This window comes from Blennius ocellaris (genome assembly GCF_963422515.1).
Source record: "Blennius ocellaris genome assembly, chromosome: 5".
Taxonomy (NCBI): domain Eukaryota; kingdom Metazoa; phylum Chordata; class Actinopteri; order Blenniiformes; family Blenniidae; genus Blennius; species Blennius ocellaris.
The window spans coordinates 4,238,387-4,256,868 of record NC_137654.1 but is presented as its reverse complement, the minus strand read 5'-3'; the positions used below and the strand labels follow the sequence as shown (position 1 = coordinate 4,256,868).

General features: G+C 47.4%; 1 protein-coding gene across 2 annotated transcripts in view; it reads right to left on the bottom strand.

Moving 5' to 3' along the window:
- Positions 1-5,981: 5,981 nt before the first annotated feature.
- The window catches only part of bcl2l1 (BCL2 like 1), a 56,952-nt gene continuing 44,451 nt past the window's right edge, over positions 5,982-18,482 (bottom strand). For both annotated transcript variants that reach the window (XM_080497303.1, XM_080497304.1), the window contains exon 3: positions 5,982-8,147. In XM_080497303.1, coding sequence (XP_080353429.1) covers positions 8,004-8,147 — 144 coding nt within the window. In that variant the 3' untranslated portion in view covers positions 5,982-8,003. The remainder of the gene's footprint in view (positions 8,148-18,482) is intronic.

The following is an 18,482-nucleotide window of genomic DNA, read 5'->3' as shown; positions in this document are numbered from 1 at the left end:
TCCACCATGCACTGATGTGGACACGATGCTCCTCCACCATACACTGATGTGGACATGATGCTCCTCCACCATGCACTGATGTGGACATGATGCTCCTCCACCATACACTGATGTGGACATGATGTTCCTCCACCATACACTGATGTGGACATGATGCTCCTCCATGCACTGATGTGGACATGATGTTCCTCCACCATGCACTGATGTGGACATGATGTTCCTCCACCATACACTGATGTGGACATGATGTTCCTCCACCATACACTGATGTGGACATGATGTTCCTCCACCATGCACTGATGTGGACATGATGTTCCTCCACCATACACTGATGTGGACATGATGTTCCTCCACCATACACTGATGTGGACATGATGCTCCTCCACCATGCACTGATGTGGACATGATGCTCCTCCACCATGCACTGATGTGGACATGATGTTCCTCCACCATGCACTGATGTGGACATGATGTTCCTCCACCATACACTGATGTGGACATGATGTTCCTCCACCATACACTGATGTGGACATGATGTTCCTCCACCATGCACTGATGTGGACATGATGTTCCTCCACCATACACTGATGTGGACATGATGTTCCTCCACCATACACTGATGTGGACATGATGTTCCTCCACCATACACTGATGTGGACATGATGTTCCTCCACCATACACTGATGTGGACATGATGTTCCTCCACCATACACTGATGTGGACATGATGTTCCTCCACCATGCACTGATGTGGACATGATGTTCCTCCACCATACACTGATGTGGACATGATGCTCCTCCACCATGCACTGATGTGGACATGATGCTCCTCCACCATACACTGATGTGGACATGATGTTCCTCCACCATACACTGATGTGGACATGATGCTCCTCCACCATACACTGATGTGGACATGATGTTCCTCCACCATACACTGATGTGGACATGATGTTCCTCCACCATGCACTGATGTGGACATGATGCTCCTCCACCATACACTGATGTGGACATGATGCTCCTCCACCATACACTGATGTGGACATGATGTTCCTCCACCATGCACTGATGTGGACATGATGCTCCTCCACCATACACTGATGTGGACATGATGTTCCTCCACCATACACTGATGTGGACATGATGCTCCTCCACCATACACTGATGTGGACATGATGCTCCTCCACCATACACTGATGTGGACATGATGCTCCTCCACCATGCACTGATGTGGACATGATGCTCCTCCACCATACACTGATGTGGACACGATGCTCCTCCACCATGCACTGATGTGGACACGATGCTCCTCCACCATACACTGATGTGGACATGATGCTCCTCCACCATGCACTGATGTGGACATGATGCTCCTCCACCATACACTGATGTGGACATGATGTTCCTCCACCATACACTGATGTGGACATGATGCTCCTCCATGCACTGATGTGGACATGATGTTCCTCCACCATGCACTGATGTGGACATGATGTTCCTCCACCATACACTGATGTGGACACGATGTTCCTCCACCATACACTGATGTGGACATGATGCTCCTCCACCATGCACTGATGTGGACATGATGTTCCTCCACCATACACTGATGTGGACATGATGCTCCTCCACCATACACTGATGTGGACATGATGTTCCTCCACCATGCACTGATGTGGACATGATGCTCCTCCACCATGCACTGATGTGGACATGATGTTCCTCCACCATGCACTGATGTGGACATGATGCTCCTCCACCATACACTGATGTGGACATGATGCTCCTCCTCCATGCACTGATGTGGACATGATGTTCCTCCACCATGCACTGATGTGGACATGATGTTCCTCCACCATGCACTGATGTGGACATGATGTTCCTCCACCATGCACTGATGTGGACATGATGTTCCTCCACCATACACTGATGTGGACATGATGTTCCTCCACCATGCACTGATGTGGACATGATGCTCCTCCACCATGCACTGATGTGGACATGATGTTCCTCCACCATACACTGATGTGGACATGATGCTCCTCCTCCATGCACTGATGTGGACATGATGTTCCTCCACCATACACTGATGTGGACATGATGTTCCTCCACCATGCACTGATGTGGACATGATGTTCCTCCACCATACACTGATGTGGACATGATGTTCCTCCACCATACACTGATGTGGACATGATGTTCCTCCACCATGCACTGATGTGGACATGATGTTCCTCCACCATACACTGATGTGGACATGATGTTCCTCCACCATGCACTGATGTGGACATGATGCTCCTCCACCATGCACTGATGTGGACATGATGTTCCTCCACCATACACTGATGTGGACATGATGCTCCTCCTCCATGCACTGATGTGGACATGATGTTCCTCCACCATACACTGATGTGGACATGATGTTCCTCCACCATGCACTGATGTGGACATGATGTTCCTCCACCATACACTGATGTGGACATGATGTTCCTCCACCATACACTGATGTGGACATGATGTTCCTCCACCATGCACTGATGTGGACATGATGTTCCTCCACCATACACTGATGTGGACATGATGTTCCTCCACCATGCACTGATGTGGACATGATGCTCCTCCACCATGCACTGATGTGGACATGATGCTCCTCCACCATACACTGATGTGGACATGATGCTCCTCCATGCACTGATGTGGACATGATGTTCCTCCACCATGCACTGATGTGGACATGATGTTCCTCCACCATACACTGATGTGGACATGATGTTCCTCCACCATACACTGATGTGGACATGATGCTCCTCCACCATACACTGATGTGGACATGATGTTCCTCCACCATGCACTGATGTGGACATGATGCTCCTCCACCATGCACTGATGTGGACATGATGTTCCTCCACCATGCACTGATGTGGACATGATGCTCCTCCACCATACACTGATGTGGACATGATGCTCCTCCTCCATGCACTGATGTGGACATGATGTTCCTCCACCATGCACTGATGTGGACATGATGTTCCTCCACCATGCACTGATGTGGACATGATGTTCCTCCACCATGCACTGATGTGGACATGATGCTCCTCCACCATACACTGATGTGGACATGATGCTCCTCCTCCATGCACTGATGTGGACATGATGTTCCTCCACCATACACTGATGTGGACATGATGCTCCTCCACCATACACTGATGTGGACATGATGCTCCTCCTCCATGCACTGATGTGGACATGATGCTCCTCCACCATACACTGATGTGGACATGATGCTCCTCCTCCATGCACTGATGTGGACATGATGCTCCTCCACCATACACTGATGTGGACATGATGCTCCTCCTCCATGCACTGATGTGGACATGATGCTCCTCCACCATACACTGATGTGGACATGATGCTCCTCCACCATGCACTGATGTGGACATGATGCTCCTCCACCATACACTGATGTGGACATGATGTTCCTCCACCATACACTGATGTGGACATGATGCTCCTCCACCATACACTGATGTGGACATGATGCTCCTCCACCATGCACTGATGTGGACATGATGTTCCTCCACCATGCACTGATGTGGACATGATGTTCCTCCACCATGCACTGATGTGGACATGATGCTCCTCCACCATGCACTGATGTGGACATGATGTTCCTCCACCATACACTGATGTGGACATGATGCTCCTCCTCCATGCACTGATGTGGACATGATGTTCCTCCACCATGCACTGATGTGGACATGATGCTCCTCCACCATACACTGATGTGGACATGATGCTCCACCATGCACTGATGTGGACATGATGTTCCTCCACCATTCACTGATGTGGACATGATGCTCCTCCACCCAGCTGTCCTGTGTGTTCCTCCAACAATTCAAAGTCGTCTTCATGAGGTTCAGGGAATCTCTGGAAACTTTCAGGTGAACATTGACGTCTTTTCAGAAAGAATCAGTTTCTACCATCATCTACACATGAATATTTAAAACACTTTAAACTCGACGGTTCCATTTACAACCTGTCAAAGATGGAGACACAATCCTTTTGGTTCAGACTGCCAGTTTCTAATGTGCTCATCAGTTTTTTACTTCTTTTGAAAAAGAAGAATTTCGAGAGAGAGAGAGAGAGAGAAGAGAGAGGAGAGAGAGAGAGAGAGAGAGAGAGAGAGAGAGAGAGAGAGAGAGAGAGAGAGAGAGAGAGAGAGAGAGAGAGAGAGAGAGAGAGAGAGAGAGAAGAGAGAGAGAGAGAGAGAGAGAGAGAGAGAGAGAGAGAGAGAGAGAGAGAGGAGAGGAGAGAGAGAGAGAGAGAGAGAGAGAGAGAGAGAGAGAGAGAGAGAGAAGAGAGAGAGAGAGAGAGAGAGAGAGAGAGAGAGAGAGAGAGAGAGAGAGAGAGAGAGAGAGAGAGAGAGAGAGAGAGAGAGAGATAAAAAGACAGACGACTCAAATCTTCCAACATGAGGCTTTATTATGTTTAATGTCAATTCAAATTTAACAATAGTTTCTAAAAACATACAAAGACCATTGGACGTGCTGTGACCTTTTCATTTGCATCCAACAACAGTTTTATTGTTGAAAATATCCTGCTGCTTTGTTCACATGGTTATGTCCAATAATCCCTAAGAACAAAAGTAGAACCACAACTACCAATGCAGATCACTGCAAAGATTTAAGGCCATTTGAAACAGGTACAACTAGGATCTTTTTTTAAACACCAAATATAAACCAAGTTTAAAAGCCATCGGTTCAGTTTCGTCTTTAAATAAGTCACTAAGCTAACGCACTAATCTAAATACTTTAAATAACTAGCACATGTAGATGGAGCCGTGCCAGAGTTCACACTCCCTTCATTTCTTCCTCTTTCAACATTTTACACACACACACCACACACACACACACACACACACACACACACACACACACACACACACACACACACACACACACACACACACACACACACACACACACACACACACACACACACACACACACACACACACACACACACACACACACACACACACACACAGTAGGGGGAGTGGACTGAGTGAGGGTTCAGACAGCAGAGTACACCTGGGAGTATCTTCCTAATGGGGGGGGGGCTCTAGAAAAATAGATATTTGTATTTACTGGAATGTGAGAGGGAGACCCTTGGCTGATCACAAAGGTTTGGAGGATGCTGATGCTCGTCGGTGAGGGTTAGGGTTATGGTGGGGAAGATGGAGTGAAGTGTGAGACGGAGATGAGAGGAGGAGAAAAGATGCTGACGAAGCAGCTGAAGCGACGCCTGCCTGGGGGAACTGGCCTGGACCGCCGGCCGGAGCTCAGGCTGAAAGCTGCTCTGAGACCGTGGGAAAGATTCTGGGAATGAGAAACAATCAGTGGTTGAACTGAAACCTGAGCATCCTCGGCATGAGGGAACGTCTTCAGTTGTTCTACAGAAGCAACCAGTGATTCTTCTCACACGTTTAGCACAGAATCAACGACCAGAGTCAGAACGGCCCTCTCTTGTGGCTCCAGCACTTCCTGGACGACGGCTGTGAGGAAAACTGCTCCAGAAGAGTCTTTATGGTGTCGCCAGCCAGTTTAGAGGGTCTGACCCCCCCATAAAGAGTCAGTGCTGGTCTCAGACACCCCCCACCCCAGGTATCAATCTGAAGAAGGATGGACGAGCTCCACTCCCTTTCTACCTTCCCACGTGTGTGTGTGTGTGTGTGTGTGTGTGTGTGTGTGTGTGTGTGTGTGTGTGTGTGTGTGTGTGTGTGTGTGTGTGTGGTGTGTTCCAGCTGTGACTGACACACGTGACTACATGTGGTGACAGCTGGGGGAGCTCGGGGGGGGGGGGGGGGGCTGGATGATGGGAGGAGGGACGGAGGGCTGACAGATCCAGGGGGACGTGTGTGTGTGTGTGTGTGTGGGGGGGGGGGGGGGGGGGGGGGGAACCACTCAGGTGGCACAAGCAGCAGAAATCCTGGAGTTTTGACGAGCAGCTGATCAGCAGACGACTGGGTTTCAGATGGAATGATGTGGAAACGTCTCTGACAGACAGATGTGACAAAGTGAGCGTGACGACCAATCAAAGCAGAGATTAGAACGACGCAGCCCAGCCTGGGGTCTGGGGTCTGGGGTCTGGGGTCTGGCCCTCGGTGGAGCTTCATCTGTTCTGAGGCTGCTAAATGACACTTTCTCCAGAAAACACGTCACAATTCACTAAAACTCATTTAAAAACTTGAAGCGTCTGACAAGTGACAGGAGAAATCTCTCTGAACACACATGAACACGTCTGTGTTTTTGTTCATCACATATTGAATTATCGTCACACCAACAGCCAGCAGAGGACATGTATATTTAGTACGATAACAGTTTGTGATGAATAAAAAAACACCGCCTTTGTGCCTCGACATTTGTTAGTAATAACCACTCTCAGTCACTACTTTCAAATTTTATTCTGATCGCAGTATTTTTGTGTTTTCAATTGATTTTCTTTCATATCTAAAATTCTGTCATCTTGGACTGCAGACTTCCTGGAAACAACTCGACACACTTCCTTCAGAAACCCAAATTCTACAATCAGCTTTTAATCTGAAGCTCTCTTAACCAACTGTGGATCATTTCCACTGAGTTTAGGTCCATCAGGCTTTGAGACTGAAGAAGAGAACTGACCAAAGCTATTTTTGGAACATTTATTAATGGAGCAAGTGATTACAGGGACTGATTTAAGTAGGCAGTAGTTTTAAAAAATTGCAACTTTCCACCTACTTTGCAATTTTACAACTCAAAAAACAAAACAAAAAAAACAAGTCACAATTTACATCACGTGGGTGAAAATTAGCAGCTAAATCAAGGTTTCTGCTGCAATGGTTCCAAAGGAGACGCGGGGATTCCTGCGGCGCGCCAGCAGCAGTTTCTACACCAGTTCACATCAAGTCACCGTCACGCTCAGTCGCTGGACCTCGCTGCCCAAAGGTGAAATTCTGATCGCAGCTTCTTAATCTCACGTTCGTGACGTTTCACCAAACCAAGCCGGGGCGCTCTAGTGAACATCAGGGACTTCAGGTCGACACCTTCAACCTCCCGTCTGCTCACTTACGTCTCCCTTCTACATGCTAACCGGGGGCGAGTCGTCGTAATGAGGCGCATTGCGTCCAAATATCCTAAACGGCTGAACACTGACGACGGCGGCGGCGTGCCGTTACGCAGTGCGCAAGTGTGTGGCGCCACCTACAGGATGCTACAGTGTTCACTGTGACGGAGGGAGGGGGTCCTGGAGCCGGACCAGCGGAGGACGAGGGACTTCTACTCACCAACAAACACCAAACCAAACAAACAAAGCTCCTTTCCAGTTAGAGTCAAGACTCCCACCTTCGTGTGAAGCCGGTCTGGGACGAGAACAGTTTGGCAAAGTTTAAAAAAAAAAGTTTATTAATGTGATTTAGAAGGTCAAAACGTCACGCTGCTTCTGATCCGTCGTCTCATCAAACGTCGTCGCTGAGCGTTAAGGTGGTGACGATGCGGCGGCGCTGCAGCGTTTTGATGGAATGAAATGAGAACACAGGAGAGTCTGGGGGGGGGGCGACAACATCCTCCACCTGCCGCCACGCTCAGTATGGCACGGATGAAGGTACCTTCGCCTTGTGGGCGTGGCCCGTGAGTCCAAACGCCCTGCAGCTCAGGTGTGATGCTGAATGCGAGAAGAAAAAGTAATTTGAGGATCGAAGGCGGGAACAAAATTTGTTAAATCTATGAGGTGCAAAAAGAAACACAAAGGTGGAGCTAGAAGGGCCAGTGAAGGAGGGAACCACACGGCTTGTCGGCGGGGAACCCAACGCTTTCGTCCGTGAACACATGAACACTCAATCTTCATCTTTCACCCAAAAGTTCGGAGACGGTTTGAAGGTTTCGTTCCTTTGTGGGATGATGGAGTGAAGGTCCCGGGCGCTGGAGGAGGGGAGGGGGTTGGGGGGGGGTGGAGCGGGCGGGGCCCTCCTCACAGACGCTTCTGGGCGAACAGTGACCCCACCACGAACCCCGTCACCACCGTCATCCCCACCAACAGCCACTTCTTGAAGCTCTCCTCGGACCGCCGGCCCTCCGCCGCCGCGTCCTGCCCGAAGATCTCAGCAAAGCGCTCCTGGGGAGATACAGACAAAACAACCATCAGCACCGTCTTACTGCTGCTGCTTTAACTGAACAGTGTGGAAATAAACCTGTTCATTTTCAGGATTAAAAGGAAAATAAGAATTTCTTGCCAGGTGTTTCAAAGAGATCACAAACGGAACTTCCTGTCCTCCACCCTTATCGGCTCATTCTAGAACACGAGTGAAGCTTCATGATAAGTTCAAAGTTTCTGGCCTCTGACCAGGAAACCGTTGCTTTTAGTTCTAGCGGCATGAAGAGCTTGTTTGCTGAAAACCAGGGGATTTCCACACTAAAGTCAAAGGTTTCTGAGAAACTGTCTTAACCATGATGTTGAAAGGGACTCTCACACGTACTTCACCGAACCAGAAGCCCTCGACACAGTTATAATATCGAGAAAATAAAAACTAGCAGAAGGTGGACAGGCAGATTGAAATGAGTCAGTTGCTCCTGAATCACAGTACGAGTCACGACAGTGGCCGACAAAACCTCCACAGTAAAACTGGAACATGAGCTGCTCAGGGGCTCAAAGACACTCTAACATTGACAAACTGTTGAAGAAGTTCTCACCTATGAGAATTTGTTTGAGAATTAAAACCGATTGAAACATGAACAGTAATAGAACCTCTGGAGTCAATGTGGAAACATCAAGAACGTGAAGCCACCAGAGATGTGACAACATCAACGTCTCAGGGTTATGGAGCAACAGGAAACCCACAACTCCTCAGTGGTGCAGTCTGCAGCAGGCAGAGTGAAGAGGGGGGGGGTCAGGGTTCAACACTCGGGGGTTTAGGTTTGGTTTCCATGGAAACCCCAGAAGCCCCAGTACAGAGAGACTCAGGGTGTCGGGTAGATTCCCTCTGTAAAGTTCTCTGCTCAGTGGCCCATCGTATGACTGTCAGAGACCACAAAGTCAGACGAGGGTGTTTCCCCCGATCGCACCGCAAAGTCAGAACAGACGGAAAAACCCTCAACTGGGTCCCAAGGACAGAATGAGGACAGAATGAGGACAGAATGAGGACAGAATGAGGACAGGCCTGGACCTCCTGCACTCCCCTCTCTGAGACTCCTCCAGTCCCACCGTCACTGCTCACATTCTTTCCCACAGTCCTCCCCCCCCCACCACCACTGAAGTGGCATTCCAGAGCCCAGTCTCCCAGCATGCACTTCTGCTGTCCTGCCACAAGGCGGCGCCGTCAAGAGACAACAAACTCACAAAGACTCCTTCACCAAATCCTGAGCGATTCAAAGTGTGTGAAGACAGTTGTTCTCAGTCAGAGGTGATTCAACACACACAAGGGGTGTGTGTGTGTGTGTGTGTGTGTGTGTGTGTGTGTGTGTGTGTGTGTGTGTGTGTGTGTGTGTGTGTGTGTGTGGGGGGGGCTGTTACTGGAAACTCAGGGCTCATTGTAGGTGGGGGTGGGAATCAATGATCAGAAAGTTTCTGATGTATCAAGTAATGTGGTTGAAGCTGTGTGTGTGTGTGTGTGTGTGTGTGTGTGTGTGTGTGTGTGTGTGTGTGTGTGTGTGTGTGTGTGTGTGTGTGTGTGTGTGTGTGTGTGTGTGTGTGTGTGTGTGTGTGTGTGTGTGTGTGTGTGTGTGTGTGTGTGTGTGTGTGTTCTGAAAACCTCTCAGCCAAATGAAGAATGAAACAAGTGGGAACTTTTCTCGTCAAGTCTGTAACTATGAGTTCTGCTGCTGCTCTTACTTCATCACAATGAAAATAGCTTTATCATTATACAATAAACAAAGAAAGTCTATTCTATTGTATCTTCCTTTAGATTAAAAGGTTAGACTTGGTCTTGTGGTCTCCAATCCTTCATGCAGAGTTTTGACGTGCTCATAAGAATTCCTGCAGTCCAATGAAATTCAGAAAATTTAGCCATTTCGTTTCCTTTATTCTTTCCAAATAATTTCCCAAACAGATCAAGTCTTTCACCACGGTGGAGGGTTACTGGCAGACAGGTAGCGATCACATGACTCTTTCAGTTCAGAGCGGTCTGACTGGAGACACACACTGAACTCCATCACCACTAAATAACACTGCTGCAGTCTCCTGAGTCCACACATCAGTAAACCAAAACCAATAGATTGTCATCCAACAAATTAAATATAGGATTTAATGACAACAAAAACATTTCATATTCAAGTATTTGGCTCCAACAGTGTCCTGGTTTTACTTCAATTGAGTTCTTTTCATCATTTGTTGTCAAACATTTTCAAAAGGGAGCAATCCAGTGAGAAAATGTAAAACCCAGACCCCCGGAGCCTCCAGTCCCTTTGAAAACAAGACACACACACACACACACACACACACACACACACACACACACACACACACACACACACACACACACACACACACACACACACACACACACACACACACACACACACACACACACACACACACACACACACACACACACACACACACACACTACAGTGACACTTGGCATTGTTTTCCATTAGTTGCAGTGACTTCACTGTTAAGTACATGAGATCACTATGCAGTATTAACATCCTGGTCTGGAGTACAAAGCTCCCGGTGAATTATTGATCACTTCTACATCACTACAGTAAACATGTCAGTGCTGAGGAAACACAACGTTTGACCTCCACTCAGAGAAACCAACGCTTTGTACGGGTGTTAGAGAGCAGCTCCAACATCTGACATCCAACTGGACAGAGAGCGCGCACACACACACACACACACACACACACACACACACACACACACACACACACACCAGAGTGTGTGTGATGAGGGGAACACGTCACTTCTCAGAAAGTGCAGGGTGTGACCGGGCTGCTGGGAGATAAGGACGAGGACGATACAGTGATGATCCCAGTCCTGACGCATGAAACTCAAACTAACTGCGTTAGCTTCACCTGCTGCTCAGTGCCAATCAGCCAATCAGCCAATCACACGACTGCAGGTTGACAACACACTGCTGCTCAGGATTACCAGTTCCAGGATGAAGTACCGCGATGTCTGAATAATGTGGTTAACCTTATCAAAACATACTGGTATATACATCTGTGACCACTAGATGTCAGTGGATGACAACCGAAAGAGGCAACAGAACCACAGAAAAACTAAAATTACAGCTATGTTTGACTGCCAGCAAGGAATATGTCTGCAACAACAAAAGTCTCAGTAGAATTAGAAGTAGAAATAGAAAACAGAGTGTGTGACTCGTTAAGGGCTGGAGAAAAGTCGAGGAACTGTTGCCACGATGAAGAAAACAAAGAAGGCTAATCGTGAGTTATAAGTTATTTCTGGACATTTAAAATGAATGTTATGCTTCCGTAACTCTTGCATTATTTTACAGTAATAAAAGAGTTGCTGAAGAAATTTTCCAACTCAGAGTGCGACACGTTACAATAAACAAAGTTTTCATATTTCCACCCTCTTATCTGTAATACAAACACCACATCAAGTGGAACGCAACACTTTTGTTCCTTCCAAGGAACTGAAGAACTAAAGTTATTTAACGTGAGTCACGGGGAAACAAGAGCACCATGAGCACTGGAAGGAGGAAGAAAAAGATTGGAATCTACAGCTCAATTGTCTTTACCACCAACTGTATTTCACTTCATTAACCAATCTTATCTGGTGGAAACAGAACAGAAGTCAGAAGCACAAAAAAACCCAACAACAACAAAAACAAGAGACAAAATGATAAACTTCAATGTTAAAAGACATCTGCTACAGAACTTCATTACTGTTCATTACTCCACGAGACGTTCAGACCGTTCTGGATGAAAGTTCCTCCAGAGAACAGATAAACAGTATCTGCTGCTGCTGCTGTCACTTGATTTGCTCCAATATTTAAACAGTGCAACTAACATTCGGTTTAAATCCTTGTGACACGCCTTCCAGAGAAAGCGCCTGGCTGTCAGTTCATAGGAACACAATGTGGTGGAATATAGAGCAGCGCTTCTCGTCTCGTCAGCCCTCAGTGGCGTTATTGATCCCACTGAGGCTTTCTATCGTCTGTACGCTGCGTGATGGTTCACACTCTCTCACACAATTCAAACATCAACAAACTCAGACTTTAAAAAAATCATCTTTCACCTCCAAGTAGCTAAATTTGCCCCCTGCAGCAGTTCAGCATGTTGTTGTTGTGTCCCGATGACGAGATTTTACTGTTCAGGACTGATGAAGTGGCAGGTGGTTCCTTCTTGGTTTTCCAGTAAGATGATGAGAAATAACGACTTCCCGATACGAGTTATTCACCCTGGTACAATTCTTCTGACTTTAATGTGACGTGAGAAGAGTTCCAGAGCTGCTGTCTCTCTCCGTCCTGCACCCACTCCACCGTCAGCTTCAGCTAGATCCTTTGTTGTCCTAGTTGCTATTACACTAAACCCCTGTTTACCAACGCTGTGCCTTAGTTACTGTGAACAGACTCTGTCCTCTGAAAGTCCTCACTGTTGGCTGTGGAATTATCACATTGAATGTATTATTATCATTATAATTATCAAAATGTGCTGTTATTCCAACCAACTCTGTACATAGTGGTATTTTCCTTGTTTTATTGCTGGATGGTGATCCTGAGGTGATGCGTTGCTCAGTGTGGCTCACAGTGGAAGACTGTCCCTTCTTCACAGGAGCATTTACAAACACTGTACTTTAACACAGTGACAACTGATGTATCCTGATAAGAAACACGATTCAATCTAAAACAAATAACTGGAGAAAGTAATAATTGTCAGTAACAGGAAATAAGGGAACATTAACATGTTTAATAAGTTTCAAATGTGGTGAGGTCAACGTCTCAAGCAGTACTGACACACGAATGCCTCCGTTTGGAGCGTGCAGCACCTGTACTGCTAAAGCTCTGTGGAATTTGTCAATAAGTAACTGCTGGCTGCTGAGGAGTTTGAAAGGCTAGCAGAAGTTCGGATTTTGCTCCGGTTCAGCAGAGGCCAGGTTGCCTTGGGTTTATTCAGGGTGACGGTTTCACCTTCAGCCGACTCCATTCCTCAGCCGTCACTCACGGCTGCCCTCTGCACCTCTCGACAGAGATAATGACCGGGACGAGCCAAAGACACCGTCAACTGAGAAAAGCTAGACATCGGTCTGCTGCTGCATCGACACTTCCTGCATGACAACTTAAGAAAAAAGGCAGTCAGTAGACGTTGCAGGCAAAGTGAGACGCGGCAACCACAAGTGTTCATAAGCAGACTGATCAGCACTGTTGTGGTCTGCATTAAAGGAAGTAGCCACCTGGGACTGTTGAGTGGTACTTAAGTGAATACTGACGTAGTGTGATTACACCATGTAATCGGAAGCCGCATTCCTTTTCTTGTGTCTGACCAATGACCCCTCCCTGTGAAGTCATCAGCAACAATGTGAAGAATGTGGGTGTAGGGCGTGCTGCCAGTGCACCCTGCGGTGGAGACCGACACTTGTCACTCTGACATGTCCAGACACGTTGTCACTCAGACGGCAGGAAACACTTGGTGGCCCCCGGCGGGAAGACTGAGGAGCCGAGCCCAATGACTTAGACTGTCCAAAGTCCAACACTGTCTGCTGCCGTTAGAAGGACTGGTAAGAACTCACAGAACTCTACAACACCTTAATATTTGGTAAAAGATACAAGCTAGAGGTTGGCCTCACACAAGGTTGTTGTGATGCTTTAATAACAAACAGTTGCGTCACTGTGCAGAACATACAGGCACACCTCATAAGAGTTTAAATGTCATTGTTTTGTCTGTTATTTAAGGAGTGGGGCGCTGCCGCACTACGAGCAAGTAGGACGCACCGGTCGCTCTGCACATTCAACGACAGATTTCATTTGAAACAAAGCCTCGGTAAAAACTGGGAAAGTTGTCAGAAATGACATTGAAGAGCAGACCTGAGGAAGACCAGGAGGAAAACCTGCGAGGACCTGCAGGTTCACTCCAGAAGCAGGGTGCACGGGCAACTTGTCCACAAAACTGCAACCCTGGACAACTCGCCCATGGGGTTCAGGTCATCTCGTCAACGACCCATTGTTTTCAGGATTATAGATTTGAATGATTTCAAAGTATATTTGACACATCTGGAAGGATTATAAGTATATTTGACAAAAAAAAACATGACATATATTTCATTATGAAGCAGTCTTTAGGGTTATGGTTAGATCTGAGCTGTGACCAGGTTAGGGTTGGGGTTAACTCTGAGGTGTGACCAGGTTAGGGTTAGGGTTAACTCTGAGGTGTGACCGGGTTAGGGTTAGATCTGAGCTGTGACCGGGTTAGGGTTAGATCTGAGGTGTGACCGGGTTAGGGTTAGATCTGAGCTGTGACCGGGCTAGGGTTAGATCTGAGGTGTGACCGGGCTAGGGTTAGATCTGAGGTGTGACCAGGTTAGGGTTAGATCTGAGGTGTGACCGGGTTAGGGTTAGATCTGAGGTGTGACCAGGTTAGGGTTAGATCTGAGGTGTGACCGGGTTAGGGTTAGATCTGAGGTGTGACCGGGTTAGGGTTAGATCTGAGGTGTGACCGGGCTAGGGTTAGATCTGAGGTGTGACCGGGTTAGGGTTAGATCTGAGGTGTGACCGGGTTAGGGTTAGATCTGAGGTGTGACCGGGTTAGGGTTAGATCTGAGGTGTGACCGGGTTAGGGTTAGATCTGAGGTGTGACCGGGTTAGGGTTAGATCTGAGCTGTGACCGGGTTAGGGTTAGATCTGAGGTGTGACCAGGCCAGTGGAGGTTTGAGAAGGTAAATCTGAGCAATTCTCAAGAGAAACAAAGCCATATGACTCTATACTAAATATATATGGACATATACTAGATTTACGATAAAATATATACAATATCAATTAGAAAAAACATGTAAAAGTACACTGTACAGGAATTATCTTCTCCAAACAATGTCTGAAATCTTATCCATGGACGAGTTGTCCACTGAGGGTGCCGTCTATGGACGAGTTGTCCACTGAGGGTGCCGTCCATGGACAAGTTGTCCACTGAGGGTGCCGTCTATGGACGAGTTGTCCACTGAGGGTGCCGTCCATGGACAAGTTGTCCACTGAGGGTGCCGTCTATGGACAAGTTGTCCACTGAGGGTGCCGTCTATGGACGAGTTGTCCACTGAGGGTGCCGTCCATGGACAAGTTGTCCACTGAGGGTGCCGTCCATGGACAAGTTGTCCACTGAGGGTGCCGTCCATGGACAAGTTGTCCACTGAGGGTGCCGTCTATGGACAAGTTGTCCACTGAGGGTGCCGTCTATGGACAAGTTGTCCACTGAGGGTGCTGTCCGTGGACGAGTTGTCCTACAGTCAGGAGCAGCCATCAAGCACATGTTAAGGTCGTGGCATGGCTCCACTCCAAGATAACGTTCATCAAGTCAGAGATGTGCAGCCACATCAAGGCAGAGCCATCAGAAGTGACGACCACATTTAAGAACAATATCGGCACTAAAGACCAAAATGAACTCACAAAGGCAAACTTTGAAGGAGCTCGCTGACGCTGCCAGACGCTCTGGGAAAGTTGGATCAGTCAGAAAAGTGCCTTGATTAAAAGTGCTCAAAATGACAAAACTTGAGATGAGCCGGGGTGAAGGAGGGGAAACCAAGAGAATTTAGAGCTCAGCTGTTGAAAGAGACACTAAACCTGGACGAAGCACCAGTGATGGAGCGAACTCTGAGAGCCCTGGAAAAACCAGCAGCTGATGATGAACCTCCCCCAGCACTTTTTATTCTAAAGACACATTACTGCCATGCTTTTGTAGACGTGACGCTGAAAGTGAAGTCCATCAACGATGGAGTGTTCAGGGCCAGCGGGTTCCACCTGAAGTCAGACGGTGCTCCGTCACACCTGCCAGTTGGATTCTTGTCAATCCATCCTCTGCTAGGAGTCCAAAATCTCCCCGGCGCTGCCTTGACGTCTGGTTCCAGTCCCGCCTGACGGTTCCAGTCCCGCCTGACGGTTCCAGTCCCGCCTGACGGTTCCAGTCCCGCCTGACGGTTCCAGTCCCGCCTGACGGTTCCAGTCCCGCCTGACGGTTCCTCAGAAGAGGCCATGAGCTCTGGATTTCAGCCTGGGTCTGAAGGTATTATGATAAAAAGGCATCGCTGCTGTTCTGCAGGGTCTTGAAGGCGTCTTTTCACTGCAATTCACCACATAACATCCATATTCTAACATTTTTTGTCTTCTTTTCCTCTGTATCTGAGACTTGTCATGTTAGTTTTGTTTTCATGTTTGTTGTTGTAATAGTTGTTCACAATTAATAAAATATTGTTTTAAAAGAAGGATCTTAAGACGGCTACACCCACAGAAGATCTGTGAAATTAACACATTTTTAAAAGCATTTGATATTTGCAAGTATTTTTTTTTTTTTTTAAATAAAATGTATCCGTCTACTCCGTTTATTCCAACTCTGATCATCGGCCAACATCATAAAACCACCAGGCAACATTTGATTACCAATTGTATGACAAACACTAATTTCCTTTCTCAAGTGTCTTCGACAAACACGGGATGTTTCACAACTCATTTTTGCGTCAATTCTCAGTGTACATGGCAGCAAAGATTCCGCATTATTCCTGACTGAGTCAAATGTGTCCAGGATGCGTTTCCTTCCCATTTGTGATGCGGGACATTCCTCGAGTAAGCCCTGCCAAAAAGTAGACGTCTAAAGGAAGCAAGCAGCTTCAAAGTAAAAAAAGTCTTTTAGACCTGGTAGAAACGCCATCTTGCAGAATAAAGCGAGATTTCCACTGAAAGGTTTTGACTCCACGGAGGAATAAATCCTCTCCTTTAGGTTTAAAGATTAAACAATGCCAACATTTCTGTTAGACCCGGAACGCAGTTCTCTTCAGGGAAAAAATGTTTCATTTGAGCGACGAGAAAATGCCCACGAATTGTGAACCGGAGCCAACAAGTGCAAATGCTTGGCCTGGGTTTGTTTGGAAATGATCTTTCATGATCGGGAAGGTCAGCGGACATGACGTAGTGCACAATGCATTCTGGGTAGGAAACACACAAAGCTAAGTGGAGGAAGAAATAGTGAGGAAGGTGCTCATTAATATCTAGTCTGAAGACTATAACAACCAAATGAAAGTGTGGAACCCCCCAAACAAAACAGACTTTTGTCCTGTTCTTTCAGTTGGAACAATCAATATGGACATTTTCCACACGACGACAGTGTGAATAAGTTAGTTCCCTCAAGTGTAACAGACAAAAGCACATTAAAAAGATAAGAGCACTGACATTTATTGAAAGATCTCTGGGAGATGAGCTCATTTGTGGGAGACTAATGAAGAAACATGTCAGCCAGTGAGGCGTTGAGGCTGACTGATGAGAGTTTTTATAGCTTTTGCACAACAATGGGAGTGTGCGAGTCAGAGGAATAAGATATGTCAGGCTTTGGTTGTGCACACAGACAATACTAATCCGTGATAGGAGGACTTCACACTTGGTTCTGGTCTTTCTGTGCGAGTTATTGACGACGAGACCAACAGATTATAACCAAACATAATAGATTGTAGAATACCAGTGAGACGCAGGTTTACCGAGCAGTGAAAGTGCTTACAGTGAACCTAAATCCATGCGTTAGATGAGCCGTTGCTTTAATCTTTAATCATAGTCAAACCTCTGTATTCTAGAAATAAATCAGACACAAAGGAGCCACCTGAAGCGCTCCCCTCTGGTCGCGCTCAGCTCTGACAATGTGACAGCATGAACGTAATGGTGTTGAAGGCCGGACAGATTGTGGTGACGCCTGTAAGCAGAGTGGAAACAAGCCCCAGCCTGCCTCCGCCACACGGCTCTGGTTCTGGACGGAAATCGTCCTGCTTCTCGCCATAGCTTCTATTCCTTCACACAAATAGGGGCAAACTTCTACATTCGCTCTTTCTCAAGTTGGGAATCATCCAGTCACAACATTTTTCTACACCGCTGGTGCCTGGGGGGGGGGGGGGGGGGGGGGGTCGGGGTGCTTTGTTCTTTTACCAGAACTGCCAATAGATTCAATACGTCAAAGCAGAGCTGCTGGTTTGATTTACTGCGTCTCCCAAAGTCCCACCTGGCAGGTAAACCCCGTCTTTATCTGCGCTCTCCCTTTCACACGGTCACGCCTTGATTTCTTTATCTCTGCTCGGCTCCCAGAGGAAATCAGGTGCTCGGAGCAGCGCCGGAGCTCTTTCAGGCCTCGTTTTCAGTCTCTTTCACTTTTTCTTTCTTCACTAGATTGGGGGGGGGGGATTAGCTCATGAAAGCTAAAGGTTGGTTAGTAAGAGGAAGCAGAGAAACCCTGAAGGGGCACGAGGATGGAGATTGTGCCGTTGGTTGCCACGGCTACCGGGAGGCAGCTGATTAGCGTGTGTGATGTG